Genomic DNA, 25,645 nt, shown 5'->3' on the forward strand with positions numbered 1-25,645 from the left:
CAAAGCCTCAAGCACAGTAGAAAGATCCCAAGGCGGGGCTACAGGCCTGGATACAGATGTAAGCGGCGCACCCCTTCTTGAAACGGCACTATTTGACAAACTGAGAAAGCAGTTAAGTAGAACTTAACCGTGGAGAAAGCCGTCCCGCTGTCCAGAAGGCATTGCATGAAGTATAAAACCTCAGACACAAAACATTGGTAAGGAATTATTTGTTTTTGGTCACACCACTTCTCAAAGATGCACCACTTATTTCCGTAAAGTGAGCATGTAGAAGGGGCTCTGGATTGTCTCAATGGCTCTGAGAGGCAGACTAGTCGTGTCCAGATTTAACCTTTCCCGGGCCAGACCCATAGGGCCAGTTTGCCTGGATCAGGAGATCCGTGCATAATGGGAGTTGCCAGGGCTCGTCATAAAGCAAGAGAATAATCTCTGTTAAACAGAGCTTGCCCGGCCATGTGGGTGCTACCAGGATGAGGGACGAGCCTTGTTGTCTCACTATGGCTAGAGTGGGGAATGTGAGGCGCATAGGGGGAAATGCAGAGAGCGGTGCGCCTTTGGCCAAGGGTGTACCAACTATGGCTGTGGTAGTCATGACATTTTGTCAGCCGGTGATTGTCAAGCAAATAACTTACGGTCTCATAGTAATTGACCATGAATTAACATAAACACCTTTAGCATCTCCTGGCTTCCACACATCGCTTACACGCCACTGATGCAGGCATTTGGAACATCTACATTTAAGAAAAGTCTAATAAATCCATGTAACATAGCTTACACCATCACAATAAAGAAACATGATATGAAGAAAATGTAGTCTATTTCAGAAGAACAGAATAGCATACTTTGAGTTTTCCTTATGTTAGGCCCTGATCTGGCTATGCCATATGGCTCTGGGCCATTTTAAGGAACATGTGCCTTAAAATGAATGTTGATGATGATGATCCCTGATTGTTGATGTAGGCCGACACTGTCATATTGTCTGTCCTGACAAGGCCGTGACAATACCGAAGGAAGGGCAGAAAGTGTTTCAAAAGAGGAACACTGTCATAAATTCGAGGTAATTGATATGGGCAAGACAGAGTTGTGTGGTCCACACTCAGTTAACTGCCTGGCCCTCATAAACTTCGCCCCAACCCATGAGTGATGCGTCTGTCGTCATCACCTTCCTCCACTTTTAGTGTGGTGCCGAATGTGAAGATCGAGGGGCCCCTCCATTTCCAGAAAGATGTGAGGCACTCTGATGTTGAGTGCACAGACGTAGTGATAAAACCCAGCGTTTGAAACTCCTCATCCTCAGTAGGCCATGTGGGACCACTGAGATAGTGGAGTCCATTAACTCCAGTAACCGGAGGCGTATTCAGAACATGGCAGAGTGCCTCCTGTTTAATAGGGATAGGCACTGTCGGAATGAGGCGATGTGTCAGTATAAAACAGCTTTTATCTGATTGATTTGGAAACCCGAGCCCAGAAAGGTGGGTTACCAAGGAGGTAACATCTCACCCGCTTGCTCCCGGGAAGGGGAGCAGAGCAGGTTATCATCTATGTAGGCGGATACCCTCAGCCCCTCGTTTCTGACGGACTTGAGAGCGCCTCCACACACTTGGTGAATGTCCGGGTAGCACTAGCCCGAACGGGAGAACAAGGTATTCATAGGCTTTGCCTTGGCAATCCTTAGAAACCTTGTGTGGATGCTTATCTGGAAATACGCGGGTCAACTGATGTGACCCAGTCGCCTGGACGAATAGAACGAGACAGCACGTTCAGTGTGAGCAAATGAAACGCAAAATTCCTCAAATAACTGTAGAGGACCTGTAGGTCCAGAATCTCGCCCCTTTTTGGTAACCAGAATGTACCAGGAGTAGAAGGCTCAATGCCTCTCTTCCTCTGCTATCGCTCTGATATTCAATTTGAATAGAAGAGAGGAGATTTCCTGCTTTAGTATGCGTGCCAAGTCACGGTTGCATCTGATTCCAGAATGCCATTGAAGGCAAGAGGTCTCATAGCGAACTGCAGTCTGTAGCACTTGGTAACAGTGGATAGGGTCCCAGACTTGACTGCGGATGCATGCTGGTTTTCTACTCTCTCAGCGAGCAGCACATGGGGAGGCACTCACCAGTGGCACATTGACGTCCACTGTGCTCCACCCAAGAAGGTACCAGCGCAGAACACCGAGTGTAACTGTCCACTGCACTTTTCTGCTGCTGGGGCGTTCCCCTCTAGGTCAGATGCCCCCACTCTCTCCAAGGGAATCCGCTGGGAGCAATTTTGAGGACAAATTTGAGGACACAACAGTTCACCTGACAGAAGACTGAATCCAAACATTACAATGTTGATTTTAGATTTACTCTACTTTTCGCCATATTTTGTTGTTTTAATAAGACTGCTAAGCTTAGGTTAACTGTTTTGAACTCCAAGCACAGATGGAACATTTGGAAATTAATTTGCTTAAGCATTTGCTTAAGCATTATCATACAAACCCAAACCCAATCATCCGGCCCAAGTCAAGCACTGAGTGTCTGGCTTTCACATGGAAATTCAGAGAAACAGATGGTAATTTTGGTGCGCATAGAAAATAATCATGCGTGCATTCAGGTGCGTGTTCCACAGTGAATTTCCTTCACAATAAGCAAAACAAACATTCTGTTCAGAACAACACAGGGTATGACGCCATGTCATCTCTTTACTGTACATCAAACATAGTAAACATTTACACTGTATATTACATGAGTTTTATGATATGGAAATGTGAAGTGTAAATTTGAACTCAAGGCTGTTCTGGAAGGGGAGATAGGCAAAGAATGGCCTTTTGGCAGACGCACGACCCGACCTGTTTCCAACATAGGTTTGTTAAGACAGAGACCAAAAACAAAAAGAAGGGAAAAATCTATACAGTTACATATAGCAATTTAGTTTTTGTTCAATATTATATTGATATTTGACTTGGAAGTATTGATTTGTAAATGTTCTAGCGCTAGCCTGCTGTACCTGTGCCAAAGCTTTTCATCCTATAATTCTCCATCTTGTTTTTACATAAATAGTGAGCCAAAATGTTTTCAGCACTTTTATTTCCCTGAATGATCTAAACTCATTTTCTCATGCTCTTTCTTGTCTCTTTGCAGCAGACATGTAGTGAGCAATATGTTTGAAACATCAAATCGCAATAAAATCGCGGTATCGAATCGCAATACATATAGAATAATGAGAATCGCAATACATGTCGTATCGGCACCTAATTATCATGATAATATCGTATCGTGAGGTCCCTGGCAATTCCCAGCTCAACTAATTTCCTGCAATTCTATGCCATGTTCTTATGCTATCTGAGTGACTCAAACATTATAACAAAATCAATGGGAGCCCAATGACATGAAATGTTTAGAATTTTAAATTCTACCTGACCGTGCAGTTTTTATTTTGGTGATTGTTCGTATTCAAAGACGGCTAATTATATTTTCTACATACATGTTTTTTGTATCTGTTTGTTAGTCAATCAAGTTAACACAGAACATTTTTACCATCCCGAAAAGTATCCCCCCACACTGCCAATGTTTAATATGCATCGACATGCACCTTGTGAATTAGTGTGTGTCTCACGGTGAGTTCCTAGAAAAACAAAACATTTCAATATACGCAACACCAATATCACCTGCGGCTTTGAGGCATTGGCTAGCAAATTATAAGAGAAAGGGTCCACCGCCGGCAGCACTTCCCTGCCTGTCTCCCTTTCTTACCCTCAGGGTGTGGCTGGGCGCATGCATGGGTGTGTGTGTGTGTGTGTGTGTGTGTGTGTGTGTGCATGTGCCTGTGTGTCTGTGTTTATGTGTGTGTGCTTTAAGTAGAGCCACAACACATTCGTCTGGTCGATTTAACAGTGTCCAGCCGGCTTGGTTGCTATGCAAAACCCTGTCATGGAACCAGGATAGCAGGATGTCAGCCTGCACCTGTTCATGCAAATTATGGCTCCCGGAGAGAGATGAGTTTGTGGTTCAGTCAAATCACTGCATGGGGCTGAAATAATTCAAGCCAAGCCGAGGGCGATGGAAAAGCTTGTTACAGTATCTCTCATATCTACTATAACAACTTGCTTGGTTTTTGTACAATTGTTGTGACAACCTCAAAACAACCTACACGACATGACCAAAAGTATTTGGACACCTGCTCATCGAACATCTCATTCCAAAATCATGGGAATTAATATGGAGTCGGTCCTCCCTTTGCTGCTATTACAGCCTCCACTTTTCTGGGAAGGCTTTCCACGAGATGTTGGAACATTGCTGCGGGGACTTGCTTCCAATTAGCTATTAGAGCTTTAGTGAGGTCGGGCACTGATGTTGGGTTGATTAGGCCTGGCTCGCAGTCTGCATTCCAATTCATCCCAAAAGTGTTCGATGGGTTTGAGGTCAGGGCTCTGTGCAAGCCAGTCAAGTTCTTCCACACCGATCTCGACAAACCATTTCTGCATGGACCTCACTTTTGCATTGTCATGCTGGAACAGGAAAGGGCCTGCCTCAAACTGTTGCCACAAAGTTGGAAGCACAGAATCGTCTAGAATGACTTTGTATGCTGTAGCATTAAAATCTCCCTTCACTGGAACTAAGGGGCCTAGCCTGAACCATGTAAAACAGCCCCAGGCCATTTATTCCTCCTCCACCAAACTTTATAGTTGGCACTATGCATTGGGGCAGGTAGTGTTCTCCTGGCCTCCGCCAAACCCAGATTCGTCCGTTGAACTGCCAGATGGTGAAGAGTGATTTATCACTCCAGAGAATGCATTTCAACTGCTCCAAAGTTCAATGGCGGCGAGCTTTACACCACTCCAGCCGACACTTGGCATTGCGCATGGTGATCTTAGGCTTGTGTGTGGCTGCTCGGCCATGGAAACCCATTTCATGAAGGTCCTGATGAACAGTTCTTGTGCTGACGTTGCTTCCAGAGGCCGTTTGGAACTCAGTATTGAGGGTTGCAACCGAAGACAGATGCTTTTTACACACTTCAGCACTCGGCGGTGCCATTCTGCGAGCTTGTGTGGCCTACCACTTCGCTGCTGAGCCGTTGTTGCTCCTAGACGTTTCCACATAACAAGAACAGCACTTACAGTGCACCGTGGAGGCTCCAGCAGGGCAGAAATTTGACAAATTTACTTGTTGGAAAGGTGGCATCTTTTGACGGTCCCACGTTGAAAGTCACTGAGCTCTTCAGTAAGGCCATTCTTCTGCCAATGTTTGTCTATGGAAATTGCATGGCTGTGTGCTCAATTTTATACACCTGTCAGCACCGGGTGTGGCTGAAATAGCTGAATCCACTAATTTGAAGGGGTGTCCACATACTTCTGTATATATAGTGTGTGTGTGGGTGATGTTGGCAACAAGGGTTGGGGACAATACTAATTGACCTCCTCCTGAAGTCCTTACCTACGACATGTCTACAGGTCTCTTAACTTGGTATGTGACAGCTAGCTTGGTGCGCTCTGTATATGTGTGTGTGTGTATACTGTATATATCCCATTGCAAACCCACCTTGGTATGTGACAGAGAAGCCCTGTGCTTGGTTGGTGTGGTCTGAGTAGAAGTAGAGGATGACAAAGTCTCCAGTGACGTTGACCAGGTCCTGGGGCGAGTTGCGGCCGTCGAACCGTGCTAACACCTGGGTGGTATAGCCATCCAGCATTTCCACCATGTCTGTCTGGTCCGAGATGTCGAAGAAGGTGAAGTTGAACAGGATCATGGAGGCTCCAGGTACCTAATAATAATGCAAATAGAAAAAAACTCATAGTACTTAATAATACATGATACTTACTACTTTCTGAAAGCCAAAGATGCTTTAGGCAATAGGCAACAAACAGAAAGGGTCCAACTGTAGTGCATTATATTACACCCTATCCCCAATATAACACATTACAGTTGGACCCCGGTCAAAAGTAGTGCACTGTAAAGTGGATAGGGTGCCATTTGATACGCAACCTAAGAAACGAGACACAATACCTGGACAGTCCAGTAGCAGACCCTCCCTGCCTCGTACTTATCAGGGAAGTCAGGGGAGTAGACCACCCCAGAGGGAGCAGAGTAGTTACCCCCGCACGCCCCAACACGAGCTGGAGGAGAGAAACAGAGAAAGATGATTCAACGAATAACAGTTCAGTTATTGAAGTTTGCATTTGCAAGTTTATAAGTCTCTCATACAACTTCACCCTCTTATATAACTAACCCCGTTGACTCCTATGTCTCAAGAGTTGTCAGAGACCTTTTCATATAGAAACTACATACAACAGACTCTCTCAATGATAGAGAGAGTGGAATGAAGAGTTTTCAACACAGAGAGGAAAGATGAGACTGGACTGAACAAGGAGTATTTCATCATCGTTGTAATTGTGTTGACTACAGCTGTGAAATCTGTGTCTCATTATCTAGCAGGTGTGTCTGCCATAAATGTTTGTGTAGCCTATTAGAAAGAGATTTAGCAGGCATTGTTTTGCCAAAAATCAGCAAATCATTTTACGGGGGAGAGATAGAACATTATGTTCACATGACTCTTCCAAAAAAGTGAGTTGGTGAGAGTGATGCAATCCTTTCATATTCTGTTCGGTTCTTTCACTTCTTTCCAACGTTGGTTCTGAGAGAACCATTCAATTGTTTGTGGTTTATTCACCATCACCAGTGTGGTGGAGCTTATGTGTTAAAAAAAATGCAAACTCCCCTTTTTACATATTAGGTGAAGCATCATAGATGTTATAAAGGGCTGACCAGTCTAGGGTCATTTTCACTAAAAGCCAAATGGAAGAAAACAGCCCAAAACTGTGAAGGACTACCTGAATATGTCCAATAAGAAACTCTTATTTGCACACGGGAAATAATGTCTATCGTTTGCAGCGATGTGCACTAATGAATACGACCCAGAGCAAATGATCTCCTACTCACTGTCGAAGATGATGACCCATCCATCTCCTCCACAGGGCTGGGTGTGGTCACCAAAACACACATGGTTGCACTCCATACTGGGTGCTTTGCCATGGTGATGCTGGTCCAGGTCGTTGCCACAGAAACAGGCGTAACCCGACTCCATCCCAGCTAGCTACAGAACAGAGAGAGACATGCAAATCAATCAATGATCATCAAATGTTAAGCTCAAATCAAACTTTATTTGTTTAGCACTTGTCTAAAGCTTCACAAGAGGGTAACTTAAAAGAAATGTAGTATAAAAGCCTTTGGATGAAGGCAAAGAAAGAAACCTCGAGAGGAAACAGAATTTAGAGAGAGCTGAACCTCCTTAACTCTGGATGGTAGAGTCAGACAACTTAATCAGAGATACTACTATATCATAAAATTGTATGTTAATAAGCATACTTTCAGAATGATTCCATAAAAATCCCCAAAATGACTGTTTTTTTTGTCCTAAAATAAAGTGATTTATGTGTCTAAAGCCATCAGGCGTTTGATGATAATAATATGGTGTGGTTGGGTTGAGTCCAGTGCTTTCGGAGAAACAGAACAGTCACCACTCCTTCATGCGTGCCAAATGGCACCCTATTCCCTATATACATATATATATGCCCTATGGGCCCTGGTCAAAAGTAGTGCAACTACATAGGAAATAGGGTGCAATGTTGGACGAATCCCCACACTGTCAGCAGTAATTAATTAGAGGGTGACTAGTTGAGTACGAACTCACATCAAAGACCTCAGTGTAGGGCTCAAATAAACTAGTCTGAAATAGCATCGGACCACTTAACCGTCATCTTTTAGTCAAAACATAGTAAACATTTCCGAAAGCCATGTTGCGTTGGGCTGTATTAGAATGAGAGACAGAATCACAGAATGCTTCCCAAATGGCACCCTCTTCCCTTAAAAGTGCACTACGTTTGACCAGGGCAAAGCAGTGCACTATAAAGGAAGGGAACACTAGTCTGCCATTTGGGACACACTCAGTCAAACCTCTTCAATCATCTTGACCTTTCCTTTCAGAATTCAGATCCAACCCAGTCGTACTCAGTGTGCAGGCAGAACACTGACTAAGAGCGCCATTGTCTCTCATTAAAAGAAGACCATTGTGTCATTTTCTTCCCATAAATGAATTCATATGAAGGTACCGCATCACTTCCCTTCATTCTGAACATTTTCTCATGAAGCTGGAATTTATGTAACTAGACTCCTCCGCCGCTAACCGAACCGACGTGAATGTGTTACATATTTATCAGATGAAAAAGAAAATGTACTTGAGAAAGGAAGACAAACGTGAAGTCCTCTGGTGACAGAGCAGAAAATTGTTTGCAGGGGGCATCTGAATCCCTGAATCACAAGTCACTGTCTGTGTCCCAAATGGCACCCTATTCCTTGTGGGCTCCCTATTCCTTGTGGGCCCTGGCCAAAAGTAGTGCACTATATAGGGAATAGAGTGCCATTTGGGACGTATCCACCGACTTACTGTCTGACTGACTTATGGTTGGATGTGGTTGTTTGTCATAGTGAAGTCAGAGAGCATCAATGCAGCGTTTTAAATGTGTATTAGAGACAATGACAATCAGAGGACGGACAGACGTTATGGTCTCAGGCTGTCGACACATAATGTCAGTGCCATCTGCGGAGCGGGACTGGAGGGACACACGCACACACACAGAGGGGGCCGACTGTCACTGCTCATCAGTGCAGACAGCGTCTGAGAGCTGGGTCTGACGCAGGGCCAACCGGACATGTTCACACCGAACATAAACACCTGCCATTGTTTACAACCATGGTCAGTACCCAAGACAATAGAAGGCCATCGAGTCTGTACATTCACAGCTGCCGGCGATGTTTCATCATCTGATGTGTCACTGAATTAATTTGAAATGCGAGGATAGTTATGGTCATAAATATAGAAATACAGTGTCTAGAACAGATGAAACAGGTTGGTGAACCAGATCTTGAAAGGCACCATAGTCCCTATAGTGCATTACTTTTGGGACACATCCATCTCTGTACTTTCTTACCTTGTATCTCTGTTTGCGGCAGAAGCTGATGCAGTTCTGGATGGTGAGTTTGTTGGAGGTCTCACTGCTCCCTGTCAGGGTGGGAGGGTCTCCACTGTCTTTGAAACAGCCCAGATTACCTGGCACTGGAGAAAACACAGCGAGGAGAGCAGGGGTTAGTCATGTATTTCTTAACGATGGGCACTTCAATACTAACAGGCACACACTGCATTATGCATTCACTACATTTCCCATGAAGCATTTGCATTGTGTTGTGATATGATGTAGTTCCTCTTAAGAGGCCCTTCTGTACGTCAAATCACACTTTGCATTAAACATTCACTATATTTCCCACAGAGGAAGCTGGTGGGAGGAGCTATAGGAGGATGAGGTCATTGTAATGGCTGGAAGGGAATCAATGGAAAGATATCAAACACATCAAACATAAGGAAACTACATGTTTGACTCTGTTCCATCGATTCCATTCCAGCCATTACAATGAGCCCGTCCTCCTATAGCTCCTCCCACTTGCCTCCACTTGTCCCCCATGATGCACCTGTGTGGTGTATTAGTCCTGTTTGAAACAACCAATCCCAGAGATCATTTACCATGAGGCTGGGCCATATGCCAGAACAGTGGTGGTGTGGGACTACACGTCCCACAATCCACCTGTGTCTCATAGAAGAGTGGTCTGAGGGGATCAGCATTTTTTTGTGGATCATATACTACACTTCCATAAACCACCTGTGTCTCATACACTAGGTGTCAACCCAAGACACAGAACATTGGCCCTCAGAGTCAGTCCTAGCCAGTCCTAGGTTGTAGTTCTGTAATAGAGCATTCGATCATACAGTATGTTTCCTGTAACCTGGTCTGTCATGTGGCTCTGTTGAATAGTGTTGTGTTTTATAAGGTGTGATTAACACTTCTTCTCCAATGGCTTGCCTGGCCCCACATGGCTGGCCTGGCTCCACACGCACAGGCACACTCACAGGCAGGCATGCACACGCACGCACACACAGATGCAGACACACACACTCCGGCGGACTGGGAACGCCATGAAACACGATGAGCTGCCCTCCCCCCCCCAAAAAAAGAAGCCATCTCCCCAGAATTCTCTGGCTGGCTTCAGTTTGAGATTGTTTTGTTAATTGTCACCAGACAAAAAGTTGGGCTTTGAAGAAAGGAGGAGGAGTGAGGAGAGAGGGAGGAGAGAGGGAGGAGGAGAGGAAGGGTGTCTGAGTCACAGTGAGAGGGGGTTGGAATCTAGAGTATGTCGATATCCGGGCAGGCTGGAAGTATCACTGCCATAGAGGGTAGGTAGCGTGTGTGAAACTGGCTGTGCGTGTTTGTGTGTGCGTATGCGTGTGCGTGAGAGGGAGAGGAACTGGCAGTAAGAGTGTACTTTCAGGGTTGTCACTGAGATAGCCGAGGAAAACTCAACTCCACAATGTATTTCACGCAATGGAGTTGAGCGGAGACGAGAGTGGGTGGACTGGAGCGCCAACGTCAAATAAAATGTAATGTCCTGTGTAATTGCGTGCTATTCTTTGGGTGCTGAAATCCGTAGTTTTTGATTTAAAAAAATGTGATGTCGGAGCTGTGAAGTACATTGTGGAGTTGAGTTTTACTTGGCTATCGCTGAGGGAGCTGTAGGGCAGTGTTTCCCAACCGGTCCTCAAGTACCCCTAACAGCACACATTTTTGTTGTAGCCCCAGACAAAAACACCTGATTCAACTTGTCAAGGGCTTGGTGATTAGTTGACAAGTAGGATCAGGTGTGCTTGTCAGGGGCCACAACAAAAAATATGTACTGTTAGGGGTACTTGAGAACTGGAGTTGGGAAACACTGCTGTAGGGTGTGTGTGTGTGTGTGTGTGTGTGTGTGTGTGTGTGTGTGTGTGTGTGTGTGTCTGCATGCTTGAGTGTACGTGCATTTATCACCCTAACTGTGCTAGACAGAGAGAAGTGGGTACAGTGGACGCGATGACCCCAGAATACCTCATAGTACAACAGCCTGGGGCTCTCTTTAAACATTGACGTGAGAGGAGAGAGAAGGTCTATTGAGACAGAGGTCAAATAGAAGCAGCAGACAGCTACTGCTGCAATATACATGGGCTGTGAAAGCACACTTCTGAGGACATGGTCTGGGAGAGAGGAGAGAGGCTGCCGCTATCCAGGGTGTTGGGTTGTAAGAAGTAAAGACAGCTTTTCTGTTCTCTGGAAGACAAATAGAGTATTCTTCACCCTAATCCACCGTGCATTCATTAAACACCGTGTAAGTAATAAAATGCATTATATTCCAGGTAAACCTCCAAGCCTGGACTAATACAAATAGTCGGATACAGAATCCTTTGTTTCATTATGATTCAAGTTGTATTACTTTTATTCGCATTTCAATGTATTAGAGAGAACAAAAGTAAAACACAATATCAAACTCATTTCTATTCCACCCCAAAGCTATTGTCTCAAATTGGAATTTGTGTCATCTAGCCACAAGCTAGAACAATGCCAGAGAGAGAGAGAGAGAGAGAGAGAGAGAGAGAGAGAGAGAGAGAGAGAGAGAGAGAGAGAGAGAGAGAGAGAGAGAGAGAGAGAGAGAGAGAGAGAGAGAGAGAGAGAGAGAGAGAGAGAGAGAGAGAGAGAGAGAGAGAGAGAGAACAGGGAGGTTTATCTGACTGTCAGGGCTGGTTTGAGGAACAACTCAGTGATATGACTGTTTAAAATCAAATCAACCTAAGGTGCCAACCAGGCAAATTTGAGGGCAAAATGTATGTGTGTATGTGTGCCATTTAGATGGTGCCTTTGAATGGGGTGTGGTACTAGGTGCCAGGAATGCCGGCCGAGAACTGCAATGCTCCTGGGGTTTTCACACTCAACAGTTTCCCTTGTGTATCAAGAATGGTCCACCACCCAAAGGACATTCAGCCAACTTGACACAACTGTGGGAAGTATTAGAGTCAACATGGGCCAGCATCCTTGTGGAACGCTTTCGACACCTTGTAGAGTCCATGCCCCAACGAATTGAGGCTGTTCTGAGGGCAAAGGGGGGTGCAACTCAATATTAGGAAGGTGTTCTTAATGTTTTGTACACTCAGTGTATAACTTTATACAAACAATACACTAAATTGGTACGATGTTTCAATACAGCTAAACTGTGTCATGTTAGAGAGAGAATGAGTTCAGAGAGTTCTAGAAGAGGCCTGTAGACATCTAGTTAGCGCACCCACACATTTTAACTGGTGCATGCTCACGTTCACGTTTTTTCCCCGGGGTGTTTTCTGCAGACAGACAGACAGACAGACAGACAGACAGACAGACAGACAGACAGACAGACAGACAGACAGACAGACAGACAGACAGACAGAGAGACAGAGAGAGAGAGAGAGAGAGAGAGAGAGAGAGACACACAGAGACACACACACACACAGAGACACAGAGAGAGGGAGGGAGAGGGAACATATTGTTGATTTGTATACTTCATATACAGTGCTTTGGCAACAGTGGCAACCACAAATTCATGCCAATAGAGCATGTATTGTACTGTATTGTATTGTATTGTATTGTATTGTATTGTATTATGAGAAAGACAGGGAGATTTGGAGGGAGCGAGAAAGAGAGAGGAGAGAGTGGACGAAGACCACACACGTGCGCTCCACAGTCCCGCTGCCTGCCTCGTCGGTGCCAATGTAAATGTTTTGGCTGACACAATAGCTCATCTATGTAAATAGCAGATGCCACAGATGCGTTGGTGTTTGCATAAGGACGAAACACGAGCAGGGCGAGGCCTTCTGGGAATCCCAAAAGAGGTTCAAAAGGCCAGTGCTGAACACTCGCTAACCAAGGACGCTTCCCGAATGGTGCCCTGTCCCCTTTCTAGTCCACTACTTTTGACCAGAACCCTGATTAAAAGTAGTACACTACATAGGAAATCGGGTGCCATTTGGGACATTAACCCAAATGTCCCGGACAAGGACAGGACAACGTTGCTACTCTACGCCCTGCTTCTCGCCCACGTTCTCTGACCGCAGTCCGACCACATTGTTGGCCGAAGGGCCACGACGGGATCAACAAAGTGCAGAGGAGAGAAAGGAGATGGGAGGCGACCATGGTGATGATGAGAGAGAGAGGGAGAGAGTGGAAGAGAGGAGACGACGACGGAGGACAGAGAGAGAGAGAGAGCAATCCCGAGTTTGAGGAGAGGAGCAGTGAAGAGGGAAGGAAAGGTTCCTCTCCTCTATAAATCACCAGGAATATCCCTCCTGTCTTCCTTTCCCTCTTTTTATCCTTTCTTTTCTTCTTTACAGTCATGTCAAAAAACAACTCTAGCTTTACGAGACGGTGAATACCTCTGTCTGGCTCATGTAGTGTGGCAGAGCGCACACACAGTTCAGCACACAGCGGCAGACTGGAGGAATTAGGAGGGAGATTAAGTGGCGAGTTAAAGACAAACATGACAGTAATGTGGATATTTGAAGTCTTGATTAGGTACTTCATACTCTCCAGGGTGAGGCAGGTAGAGGTTGGGACATGAGTTTAAGCAGCCCAGGTATTCTTCCAGCCACACTAAACCCCGTAAAAGTACGCAGGGCGTGACCCAGAGTTTAGTCTTTAGAGCGGTAAACACCTGGTGTGTACAGCAACACAAACACACACACGCACACAACCCAGTAAACATCTGGTGGTTTGTATAGCAACCTTCCTCCCCTGAGCTAAAGCTAACCCAGGCAGGTAGGTGCCACTTCAATAAGGCTTTCAAACAGCAGGGGATGCTACTACAGCCCCTTGGTTCTCTTTTGACAAGACGATTGCGGACGACTGTCAATTGGTCTGTCCTTGTCCTGTCATCCCAGCGGCAGCAGCTTCAACTGAAAGGAGGAGCGGCAACTCATGGATTGTGACTGTGTGTGTGTGTGTGTGTGTGTGTGTGTGTGTGTGTGTGTGTGTGTGTGTGTGTGTGTGTGTGTGTGTGTGTGTGTGTGTGTGTGTGTGATATAAGCCCTTAAATCACAGCTTTGCTCGCTCAGGAACTTGAGATGACAATGGAAGGCGGCAGAATTTTTCTGCTAACGTCGGCAATTATAGCAGAAATGCCTTAACAGAAGAAAAGGCCCTGAGCAAAGCATTGTTCGTCCGTTACATCTGCTTCACAGACGCAAGCCGCACAACCAGTACAAAATCTTTGCTTGTAATAAAATAAATACACACACACACACACACACACACACACTTCAAAGCCGTCAGTGGAATTTGGTTTAACAAGCCAGGGAGATGAGGGAAACAAGGTGTATGAAGGCAGCGGCAGCAATATCAGCCAGGCCAGACTGGAGAGAGGCCTGGGGAGAGCCAAGCAGGGGGAATCACATGAGTAGAGACACACACAGAATCATCACAACTTGCTGCCTCGGTTAGGAAGAGATCGCTTACCACACCCCAGGGTTCATTGCAGACAAAACAACAACAAAAACGGTCTGTCTGCAACAGGATAAGACACCTCTGGAGAAGGAGCAGACATCTAGACCAGAACTAAAAACATCAGTGGGGGGAGGGCCACAGCATGATAACAAACACCACAACATCAAACACACAGGGAGCGGCAGCAGGCTTTGGCAACACAGTGCACTTGGCAGCGGTGGCAGGCGAGCAGCTCTGTACACCTCCAGCCACATTCTCTCTCTGTATTAGTCTCTCTTCTTTCTCTCTCTCTCTCTCCTCTCCCTGTCTCTCCCCGACCAAACGTGTTGTGGTTACAGACATAAATTGCAATTACATCTGGAAAGAGAGAGAGAGAGAGAGAGAGAGAGAGAGAGAGAGAGAGAGAGAGAGGACTTTACATAAATGTAGTCTTAACTCCACGTGCCACACCGAGAACACACAGCCAGGGATATTTATACATGTGAGATGAGAGGAAAGGAGAAAGAGAGAGGCACAGAAAGAGACAGTGAGAGAGGAGGGCAATAAGAAGGCGATGACTTGTCAAAGGTTAATAAGCCAGCCTTTCTAAAGTCTTTCCAAACTAGCTGCCAAGTGCTAACGGCCTGCAGGACTCATTCATGAGGGGGAAAACATATCTGCAGCACACCAGTATTGACTCAACACCTCTCTCTTTATACAGTGTAAATGTCTCCATGGTCAATGTCTCAATGGCCACTCTCTGTGTATCGGCCTAAAGAATGCACAACGTTCCCACTCCGGGGGAACACAAAAGGTCAGTTTAGCAGCAACACACAACGCAACTCCCGATAAGGAGTCAGTCTGCCCACACAGATCATAAACGTTATCTACGGTCTTCAATGTCATTGTGTGGGCCATGCTAAGAGCGGACAGCGTGGGGTCACTTTAGCTTCTTAGCTAACGCTGTGGGTTCATTTACATCGAACTACGTGATGCCATAAAGAGAGAAGCTCATTAGCACTTCCTGGTTAGGAATGCTGTGATGTCACAAAGGGAGATGGAGATTTTAAAAACACCCCTGTCATAAAAGACTCTTCACTCACAGTCAGGCAATTTAAGATGCTCCTATTGGCTGGATCTCTACCTACCTACACTAATGTGTGTGTGTTTGTGTCTCAGTGCCCTACAGTAACACAGGAAGGTATTTTGGGGCTTGGACAGGATCCCAGAGGCCCATTAATGATGCCACCACCTTACCGACGGGTTGTCAACACCTTAACAACTCTCACACACACATGTACACAAGTACTAACGCGCACGCTCACGCACACACACACATCACCGCCTGGAACAGACTCATCTGTCTCTCCGGGAATGTTAAGTATCATGCACCAAGGAAATAATACTTATCACTGACTGTGTTTATAAGTTCTTCTCTCTCTCTTTCTCTCTCTCTCTTTCACTTTCTGTCTTTACCTCTGTTGATCTCTCTCCATTTCTCACACATGCTCGTTCTCATCTCTATGTCCTTATACATTTCTGTGTTTGTGAGTTTATTTCTCTGTATGTCTATATGAAGAGTTTATTTCCCAAAAACGCTATATCCATCATAAAAAAGAAAAATTGTGTGTGTAAAATATTACTGTTCTCAGATTTTCTATTCATAGATGCTATATATTCATTGTTTAACTGGAATGGAATGCTCGTATCCTGTATATTTGACTGGTATATGTGGTTGTCTCACATAGCTAGCAGTGTTGTAATACTTGAGTCCAGGACTCTGACTCGCCTTCTCGTGACTTGTATTTGCACGTGGACTGCATAGGCTACTATGACAGGCAGAATATTAGCAGCACTGGCTGCACAGAGCAGCAAGGGTTTTGTTCTCTAGCAGTGGGAAGGATGTGCCACACCTGGCATTTGCAGCCTACATCAGCTGGTGAGCTGCGGGAGAGCATGGTATGAGTGTAGGAGAGCATGGTATGAGTGTGGGAGAGCATGGTATAAGTGTGGGAGAGCATGGTATGAGTGTGGTATGAGTGTGGGAGAGCATGGTATAAGTGTGGGAGAGCATGGTATGAGTGTGGGAGAGCATGGTATGAGTGTGGGAGAGCATGGTATAAGTGTGGGAGAGCATGGTATAAGTGTGGGAGAGCATGGTATGAGTGTGGACAGACAGGCAGACAGGCACCGTTCCGGCTTCGCCTCCAATCATAGCCTCCAATCATAGGCTACACATCGAGCAATAGACTCAATAGACTCTCTTCCTTCCACCAGCCTACTAGTTAGCTTTGCCTGGTTAAGAAACACAAATTAGTTTACGAAATTGGTAACAATACTAGTATTGAGTTTAATGGTAAAACAACAGCCTAGCTATTTGTCTCCTTCCCCTTGAGTATAGAAAAGTACGCTGTCTTTGTCGTCTCGCTCTACCCTGCCACTTTCCCCCAAATATCAGTGGGTGATGACAAAAAAGTAGCCGAGAGCCTAACTTAACATTCATTTATGTAGTAAATAAGTAGTGAAACACAGGTATTGAGTATAACTTGTGAGGTAGTGATTAATAGTAAATTTGTGGGTTTTGTTCATGAGGGAGTGGCGATATATTGCCATTTGGTTGCGACTAGAAAAAATTGCACAATAGATTTACATTTTAGCAGATGCTCTTATCCAGAGCAACTTACAGTAGTGAGTGCATACATTTTCATTCCGGTCCCCCGTGGGAATTGAACCCACAACTGTGGTGTTGCAAGCACCATGCACTACCAACTGAGCCACACAGGACAATAAGACCTATTATAAATTGAGGGACCCGTGACTCGACCATTGGTGACTTGGACTCGATTTGAACTTCAACGATAGGGACTCGTGACTCGACTTGGACTCAAGTACAGGGAACTTTGTGACTCGACTACAACACTGCTATCAAACACAACAGAGTCTGGGCTCCTTTAAAATGGGCCTAAAGACCTTTCCCTTTCAGGCTTTCTGTTGAGAGCTTTGCTCCTTGGTGTCCTTGTCCCTTGTAGCAGCTGTGGTCTTTGTGTCAGTTGCCCTGTTCAGTTGGTTCCATTTTCTGAATGACATTTTAGATGATTCTGTATAATGGAAAGCGAAATGTAACAAATAATAATAATACAATAATAACAATAATAATAATAATTATTATCTTAGGATGAATGCCCTTACTGTACGTCGCTCTGTACATGAGCATGCCAAATGACTAAAATGTCAAATGTACAGTTGAAGTCGGAAGTATACATACATACAAGTATACATACATCTTACACATACATTTAAACTCAATTCCTGACATGTATTCCTAGTAAAAATTCCCTGTCTTAGGTCAGTTAGGATCACCACTTTATTTTACGAATGTGAAATGTCAGAATAATAGTAGAGGGAATGATTTAGTTCAGCTTTTATTGCTTTCATCACATTCCCAGTGGGTCAGAAGTTTACATACACTCAATTAGTATTAGGTAGCATTGCCTTTAAATTGTTTAACTTGGGTCAAACGTTTTGGGTAGGCTTCCACAAGCTTCCCACAATAAGTTGGGTGAATTTTGGCCCATTCCTCCTGACAGAGCTGGTGTAACTGAGTCAGGTTTGTAGGCCTCCTTGCTTGCACATGCTTTTTCAGTTCTGCCCATACATTTTCTATAGGACTGAGGTCAGGGCTTTGTGATGGCCACTCCAATACCTTGACTTTGTTGTCCTTAAGCTATTTTGCCGCAACTTTGGAAGTATGCTTGGGGTCATTGTCCATTTGGAAGACCCATTTGCCACCAAGCTTTAACTTCATGAATGATGTCTTGAGATGTTGCTTCAATATATCCACATCATTTTCCCTTCCTCATGCCATCTATTTTGTGATGTGCACCAGTCCCTCCTGCAGCACAGCACCCCCACAACCTGATGCTGCCACCCCCGTGCTTCATGGTTGGGATGGTGTTCTTCAGCTTGCAAGCCTCCCCCTTTTTCCTCCAAAAATAACAATGGTCATTATGGCCAAGCAGTTTTATTTGTGTTTCATCAGACCAGAGGACATTTCTCCAAAAAGTATGATCTTTGGCCCCATGTGCAGTTGCAAAACGTAGTCTGGCTTTTTTATGGCGGTTTTGGAGCAGTGGCTTCTTCCTTGCTGAGTGGCCTTTCAGGTTATGCCGATATAGGACCTGTTTTACTGTGGATATAGATACTTTTGTACCTGTTTCCTCCATCATCTTCACAATGTCCTTTGCTGTTGTTCTGGGATTGATTTTCACTTTTCACACCAAAGTACATGAATCTCTAGGAGACAGAACGCGTCTCCTTCCTGAGCGGTATGACGGCAGCATGGTCCCATGGTGTTTATACTTGCATACTATTGTTTGTACAGATGAACTTGGTACCTTCAGGCATTTGGAAATTGCTCCCAAGAATGAATCAGACTTGTGGAGGTGTGTTTGATTTCGTTTGATTTCCCCATTATGTCAAGCAAAGAGGCACTGAGTTTGAAAGTAGGCCTTGAAATGCATCCACAGGTACACCTCTAATTGACTCAAATTATGTCAATTAGCCTATCAGAAGCTTCTAAAGCCATTACATAATTTTCTGGAATTTCCAAGCTGTTTAAAGGCACAGTCAACTTAGTGTATGTACACTTTGGACTCACTGGAATTGTGAAACAGTGAATTATAAGTGAAATAATCTGTCTGTAAACAGTTATTGGAAAAATTACTTGTGTCATGCACAGAGTAGATGTCCTAACCGACTTGCCAAAACTATAGTTTGTTAACAAGAAATGTGTGGAGTGGTTGAAAAATGAGTTTTAATGACTCCAACCTAAGTGTATGTAAACTTCCGACTTCAACTGTATATATATTTTTAAATATTGATGTCTCAAATTTATAATTTGTACATTTATTTATACAACATTTAGTTATTTGTTACATTTGACTGTGTATAACCCAGAAGTACTACTTATTTCTTTGAGAGTGAGGCGTTTATATATAACATTTAGCAAAAAAAACTTGACTATTTGTCTCTCTGAAATTAAACCACCAAGTGATTGATTTTAAACAAACAGAGTACATGTCTGTCATTGAACAACCATATAATGAAAAAACACACCAATTTATTTCATAATCTATTTAAACAGTAAATGACCAGCATTTCTGAAAATAGATATACAGTACCAGTCAAAACATTCAAGGGTTTTTCTTTATTTGAACTATTTTCTACTTAATAATAGTGAAACCGGATCCAACTATTAATAATAGAATAATAGTGAAGACAAAACTATGAAATAACACATATGGAATCATGTAGTAACCAAAAAAGTGTTAATCAAATCAAAATATATTTTATATTTTGGATTATTCTAAGTAGCCACTCAACCAGCTTCACCTGGAATGCTTTTCCAAACGTCTTGAAGGAGTTCCTACATATTCTGAGCAGTTGTTGGCTGCTTTACCTAACACTCTGTGGTCCAACTCATCCCAAACCATCTCAATTGGGTTGAGGTCGGGTGATTGTGGAGGCCAGGTCATCTGATACAGCACTTCATCACTCTTCTTCTTGGTCAAATAGCCCTTACACAGCCTGGAGGTGTGTTTTGGGTCATTGTCCTGCTGAAAAACAAATTATAGTCCCACTAAGCGCAAACTAGGTGGCATGCTGTATTGCTGCAGAATGCTGTGGAAGCCATGCTGGTTAAGTGTGCCTTGAATTCTAAATAAACTACCGACAGTGTAATCAACAAAGCACCACCACACCATTACACCTGCGGAGATCCTCCGTTCTACTTGCAACTCACAAAGACAGGGCGGTTTGAAACAAATAACTCAAATTTGGACTCATCAAAGCAAAGGACAGATATCCATGGGTCTAATGTCCATTGTACTTGTTTCTTGGCCCAAGCAAGTCTCTTCTTCTTATTAGTGTCCTTTAGTAGTGGTTTCATTGCAGCAATTCGACCATTAAGGGCGGCTGATTCACACAGTCTCCTCTGAACAGTTGAGGTTGAAATGTGTCTGTTACTTGAACTCTGTGAAGCATTTATTTGGGCTGCAATTTCTGAGGCTAGTAACTCTGCAGCAGATGTAAGTCTGGGTCTTCCTTTCCTTTGGCGGTCCTCATGAGAGCCAGTTTCATCATAGCGCTTGATGGTTCTTGCGACTGCACTTGAAGAAACTTTTAAAGTTCTTGACATTTTCCAGATTTGACTGACCTTCATGTCTTAAAGTAATGATGGACTGTTGTTTCTCTTTGCTTATTTGAGCTATTTCTTGCCATAATATGGACTTGGTCTTTGGTCTTTAACAAATAGGGCTATATTCTGTATGCCACTGCTATCTTGTCACAACACTACTGATTGGCTCAAGAAGGAAAGAAATTCAGCAAATGTACTTTTAACAAGGCACACCTGTTAATAGAAATGCATTTCAGGCGACTACCTCATGAAGCTGGTTGAGACAATGCCAAGATTGTGCAAAGCTGTCATCAAGGCAAAGGGTGGCTACTTTCAAGAATCTCAAATATAAAATATATTTGGATTTATTTAACACTTTTTTGGTTATTACATGATTCCATACGTGTTATTTCATAGTTGTGATGTCTACGCTATTATTCTACAATGTAGAAAATAGTAAAAAAAAAATAAAGAAAAACCCTTGAATGAGTAGGTTTGTCCAAACTTTTGACTGGTACTGTATAGTGTTCTGGAATGAAACTCCTCATACTCAGACTAAAACGTATAAAAACAGCTGAGTCTTATTAGGGTCAGGACAGCTCTGTTCTGCTCTGTTTTACTCCAGCATGATTTATGAGCAACAAAATTAAACAGAGAGAATATGCCATAACTCCCATAGGAAAAACGAGATGTGGAGACATTCTAGTTAGTGTTATTAAAGAGAGAGGGTGTTTCCTGCTTTATGTCTTTATGTGTGTCTGTGTGTTTTATTCTTGATCCAGGGCTTTAGACATCATAAATCCAGCCTGTTGTAAATGAGGCACAGCAACAAGGCTTTCATAAAACACATATTTTGTGTGTGTGTGTTTGTGCACCATAAAACACAGTGTGCTGAAGGGGGGTTATTGGTGGTTATGGCAGTGAAACAGGTCTCAGTAAGACAATAGGCAGCTGATTTTTAAACAGAATGTTGTTTTTATTTTACCCCGGCCTTCTTTGCTTTTACTACTCCCCGGGGATGAAGGTGTCACCCCTCTGGTGTAGAAGGGGGAGATTTTGAGGGTCTGTGTATACGCATGTGTTTCTGTATGTGTGTGTGTGTGTGTGTGTGTGTGTGTGTGTGTGTGTGTGTGTGTGTGTGTGTGTGTGTGTGTGTGTGTGTGTGTGTGTGTGTGTGTGTGTGTGTGTGTGTGTGTGTGTGTGTGTGTGTGTGTGTGTGTGTGTGTGCAAAGAAAAAGCCATATCTCTGTCCAGTGTCTGTGTCCTTTTGCCCATCTTGATCTTTTATTTTTATTGGCCAGTCTGAGATATGGCTTTTTCTTTGCAACTCTGCCTAGAAGGCAGAGGAGTCGCCTCGTCACTGTTGACGTTGAGACTGTTGTTTTGCGGGTACTTTTTAATGAAGCTGCCAGTTGAGGACCTGTGAGGTGTCTGTTTCTCAAACTAGACACTCTAATGTACTTGTTCTCCTGCTCAGTTGTGCATCGGGGCCTCCCACTCCTCTTTCTATTCTGGTTAGAGACAGTTTGCACTGTTCTGTGAAGGGAGTAGAACACAGCGTTGTACGAGATCTTCAGTTTCTTGGCAATTTCTCACGTGGAATTGCTTTCATTTCTCAGAACAAGAATAGACTGACGAGTTACAGAAGAAAGTTATTTGTTTCTGGCCATTTTGAGCCTGTAATCGAAATGCTGATGCTCCAGATACTCAACTAGTCTAAAGAAGGTCAGATGTATTGCTTCTTTAATCAGAACAAGAGTTTTCAGCTGTGCTAACATAATAGCAAAAGGGTTTTCTAATGTTCAATAAGCCTTTTTAAATGATAAACTTGGATTAGCTAACACAACGTGCCATTGGAACACAGGAGTGATCGTTGCTGATAATGGGTCTCTGTAACGGCTTTTGTCTGGTGAAGGAGAAGCGGACAAATGCAGCGTGGTATTTTTGATACATGTTTAATGACGATGAAAAAACGAACAATACAAAAACAACAAATGGAACGTGAAAACCTATACAGCCTATCTGGTTACAACAAACACAGAGACAGGAACAATCACCCACGAAATACTCAAAGAATATGGCTGCCTAAATATGGTTCCCAATCAGAGACAACGATAATCACCTGCCTCTGATTGAGAACCACCTCAGGCAGCCATAGACTATGCTAGACACCCCCAAGACAAAACACACCACAATAAACCCATGTCACACCCTGGCCTGACCAAATAAATGAAGACAAACACAATATACTTCGACCAGGGCGTGACAGTCTCTGTACACTTAGGTAGATATTCCATAAAACATCTGCCGTTTCCAGCTACAATAGTCTTTCACAACATTAACTATGTCTACACTGTATTTCCGATCAATTTTATGTTATTTTAATGGACAATTTTTTTACATTTTCTCTTAAAAACAAGGACATTTCAACGGTAGTGTAGGTAGGGGTAAAGTGACTAGGCAACAGGATAGATAATAAACAGTAGCAGGAGTGTATGTGATGAGTCAATGCAGATAGTTTGGGTAGCTATTTGGTTAACTTTTTAGTGTTCTTATTTATTTATTTATTTTATTTGACCTTTATTTAACTAGGCAAGTCAGTTAAGAACAAATTCTTATTTTCAATGAAGGCTTAGGAACTGCAGGTTAACTGCCTGTTCAGGGGCAGAACGACAGATTTGTACCTTGTCAGCTCAGGGGTTTGAACTAGCAACCTTGCGGTTACTAGTCCACCACTCTAACCACTAGGCTACCCTGTCACCCCATGGCTTGGGGATAGAAGCTTTTCAGGGTCCTGTTGGTTCCAGTCTCGGTGCATTGGTTCTGCTTGCCATGCGGTAGCAGAGAGAACAGTCTGTGACTTGGGTAGCTGTACTGTTTGACGATTTTTAGGGGCTTCCTCTGACACCGCTTGGTATAGAGGTTCTGGATGGTAGGGAGCTCAGCCCCAGTGATGAACTGGGCCGTATGCACTACCCTCTGTAGCGCCTTGCGGTTGATGCCAAGCAGTTGCAATACGAAGCGGTGATGCAGCCAGTCAAGATAGTCTCAATGGTGCAGCTATAGATTTTTTGGAAGATCTGTGGGCCCATGTCAAGTCTTTTCAGCCTCCTGTGGTGGAAGAGGCATTGTCGTGCCTTCTTCACGACTGTGTTGATGTGTGTGGACCATGTTAATTCCTTAGTGATGTGGTCACCAAGGAACTTGAAGCTCTCGACACACTCTACTACAGCCCAATCGATGTGGTTGGGGGCGTGCTCGGCCCTCTGTTTCCTGTAGTCCACAATCAGCTCACTGCCCTCCTATCTATAGGCGGTCTATCAGGCATACCACTCTCGTTTCGTCAACAAACGTAATGTTGGTGTTGGAGTCGTACTTCACCACGCAGTCGTGTGTAAACAGGAGGGGATTAAGTATGCACCCCTGAGGGGCCCCCGTGTTAAGGGTCAGCATGGCAGATGTGTTGTTGCCTACCCTCACCACCTGGGGGCGGCCCGTCAGGAAGTCCAGGATCCAGTTGCAGAGGTAGGTGTTCGGTCCCAGTGTCCTGAGCTTAGTGATTTGCTTTAACAGATTGCCTCATCTGTGGATCTGTTGGGGCGGTATGCATAATTGGAGTGGGTCCAGGGTGTTTGGGATGATGGTGTTGACGTGAGCCATGATCAGCCTTTCAAAGTATTTTATGGCTACAGATGTGAGTGCTGCGGGGCGATAGTCATTTAAACAGTTTACCTTGGCGTTCTTAGCCACAGGGACTATGGTGGTCTGCTTGTAAAATGTAGGTATTACAGACTGAGTCAGGGAGAGGTTGAAAATGTCAGTGAAGACCCCCGCCAGCTGGTCAGCGCATGCTCTTAGTAAACCTGTAATCCGTCTGGCCCTCTGTGTATGTCTGTGTGTGCTTGCTGCATGTGTATGTCTGTGTGTGTGTGTTCGTGCATGGTGCATGGTGCATTGTGTGTGTCTGCCTGCCTGCCTAATCTGTTTGTGTGTGTGTGTGTGTGTGTGTGTGTGTGTGTGTGTGTGTGTGTTGGCTAGACGTGCTACAACACGACAGAGAGATAGAAGACAGAGGAGATCAATGCGTTTGCCTGAGGGCCCCTACCAGAAGAAGCTAATTAAAGGAAGAGAACAGAACACAACTCTGTTCTAAATTAATAATTAGAGGGCTTTCTGTGTGCCTGACTGAACCCAGGGAACAAAGGAGAGAACATTTAAAATGGCCGCTGTGCCATGCACACACGTATACACCATAGACGTTAAGAACCAGTAGATAGTAATAGCGCTGATGTCACCCATGTATTCCTATGGACAACTCCCAATAGCGCATGAAGCCGGAAGTTTTGGAATTTGAAGCATGCCATATTGCTGAATGGGGCTGAATGGCACAAAAAAAAATGATAATGATTGTGGTGAAAGTAGCTGTAACCGGCAAAGGCTCATTGTCGATGTAGTTGTTTTCACCCTGTCAACCTTAATGTCTATGGCATGAGGTTGCGAGACGACTCTTAGCCTGCCGGCCCGTAATTGGTCTGTGTCAGCAGGTGGTCCTGTCTGACGACAAATGTAGTAGTCAGAATTGATCACTATTTAATGAAATGTCTCGATTTGTAGACAATTTTTTTAAACTCCATGTGGGGATCGATCATAATAAACACGTTTTAGAGGCCAAAACAGCCATCTAAAAATGTTTTTTTTTTTGTGTACGTTCTGCCGATCGTACATAGGCTTTTCTAGGGGACAGACGAATACACAGCACTTGCACGCACGCACACACTGCAGTATGTGTCCTGGGGAGATAGGCTTCTGTTTCATCGGCGGATCCGATGGAGATGAAAAGCATGGCTTTCCTAAATGTCTGTCTGCCCCTGTGGGGTTCTTTCAGAAGCGCTTGAATGATTTATGATTTTAGTAGGATCCCCATTAGCCGACGCCAATGGCGACAGCTCGTCTTCCTGCAGTCCGACACATAACAGACCCCAGGAAGGCTAGCTCTTCAATTCATCATTATCCTCTTTCAAAGTGAACAACGTGTCTTTCGTGATTTTAATAACTGTGACAGCAGGTTGCTTTAGCTACCGTTTAGACCACAGGGAAGTTCTCATACGTCCTGGTGTGTGTGTGTGTGTGTGTGT

The 25,645-nt window shown here is 44.2% G+C and overlaps 1 protein-coding gene across 2 annotated transcripts in view; it reads right to left on the minus strand.

Annotated features, from left to right (window-relative positions):
• The window catches only part of LOC135545496 (kremen protein 1-like), a 103,742-nt gene that overhangs the window by 11,071 nt on the left and 67,026 nt on the right, over window positions 1-25,645 (minus strand). For both annotated transcript variants that reach the window (XM_064973141.1, XM_064973133.1), the window contains exons 4-7: window positions 8,963-9,087; window positions 6,915-7,068; window positions 5,982-6,091; window positions 5,517-5,739 (exon numbers count right to left, since the gene is read on the minus strand). In XM_064973141.1, coding sequence (XP_064829213.1) covers window positions 5,517-5,739; window positions 5,982-6,091; window positions 6,915-7,068; window positions 8,963-9,087 — 612 coding nt within the window. The remainder of the gene's footprint in view (window positions 1-5,516; window positions 5,740-5,981; window positions 6,092-6,914; window positions 7,069-8,962; window positions 9,088-25,645) is intronic.

This window comes from Oncorhynchus masou, chromosome 1 (genome assembly GCF_036934945.1).
Source record: "Oncorhynchus masou masou isolate Uvic2021 chromosome 1, UVic_Omas_1.1, whole genome shotgun sequence".
Classification (NCBI taxonomy): domain Eukaryota; kingdom Metazoa; phylum Chordata; class Actinopteri; order Salmoniformes; family Salmonidae; genus Oncorhynchus; species Oncorhynchus masou.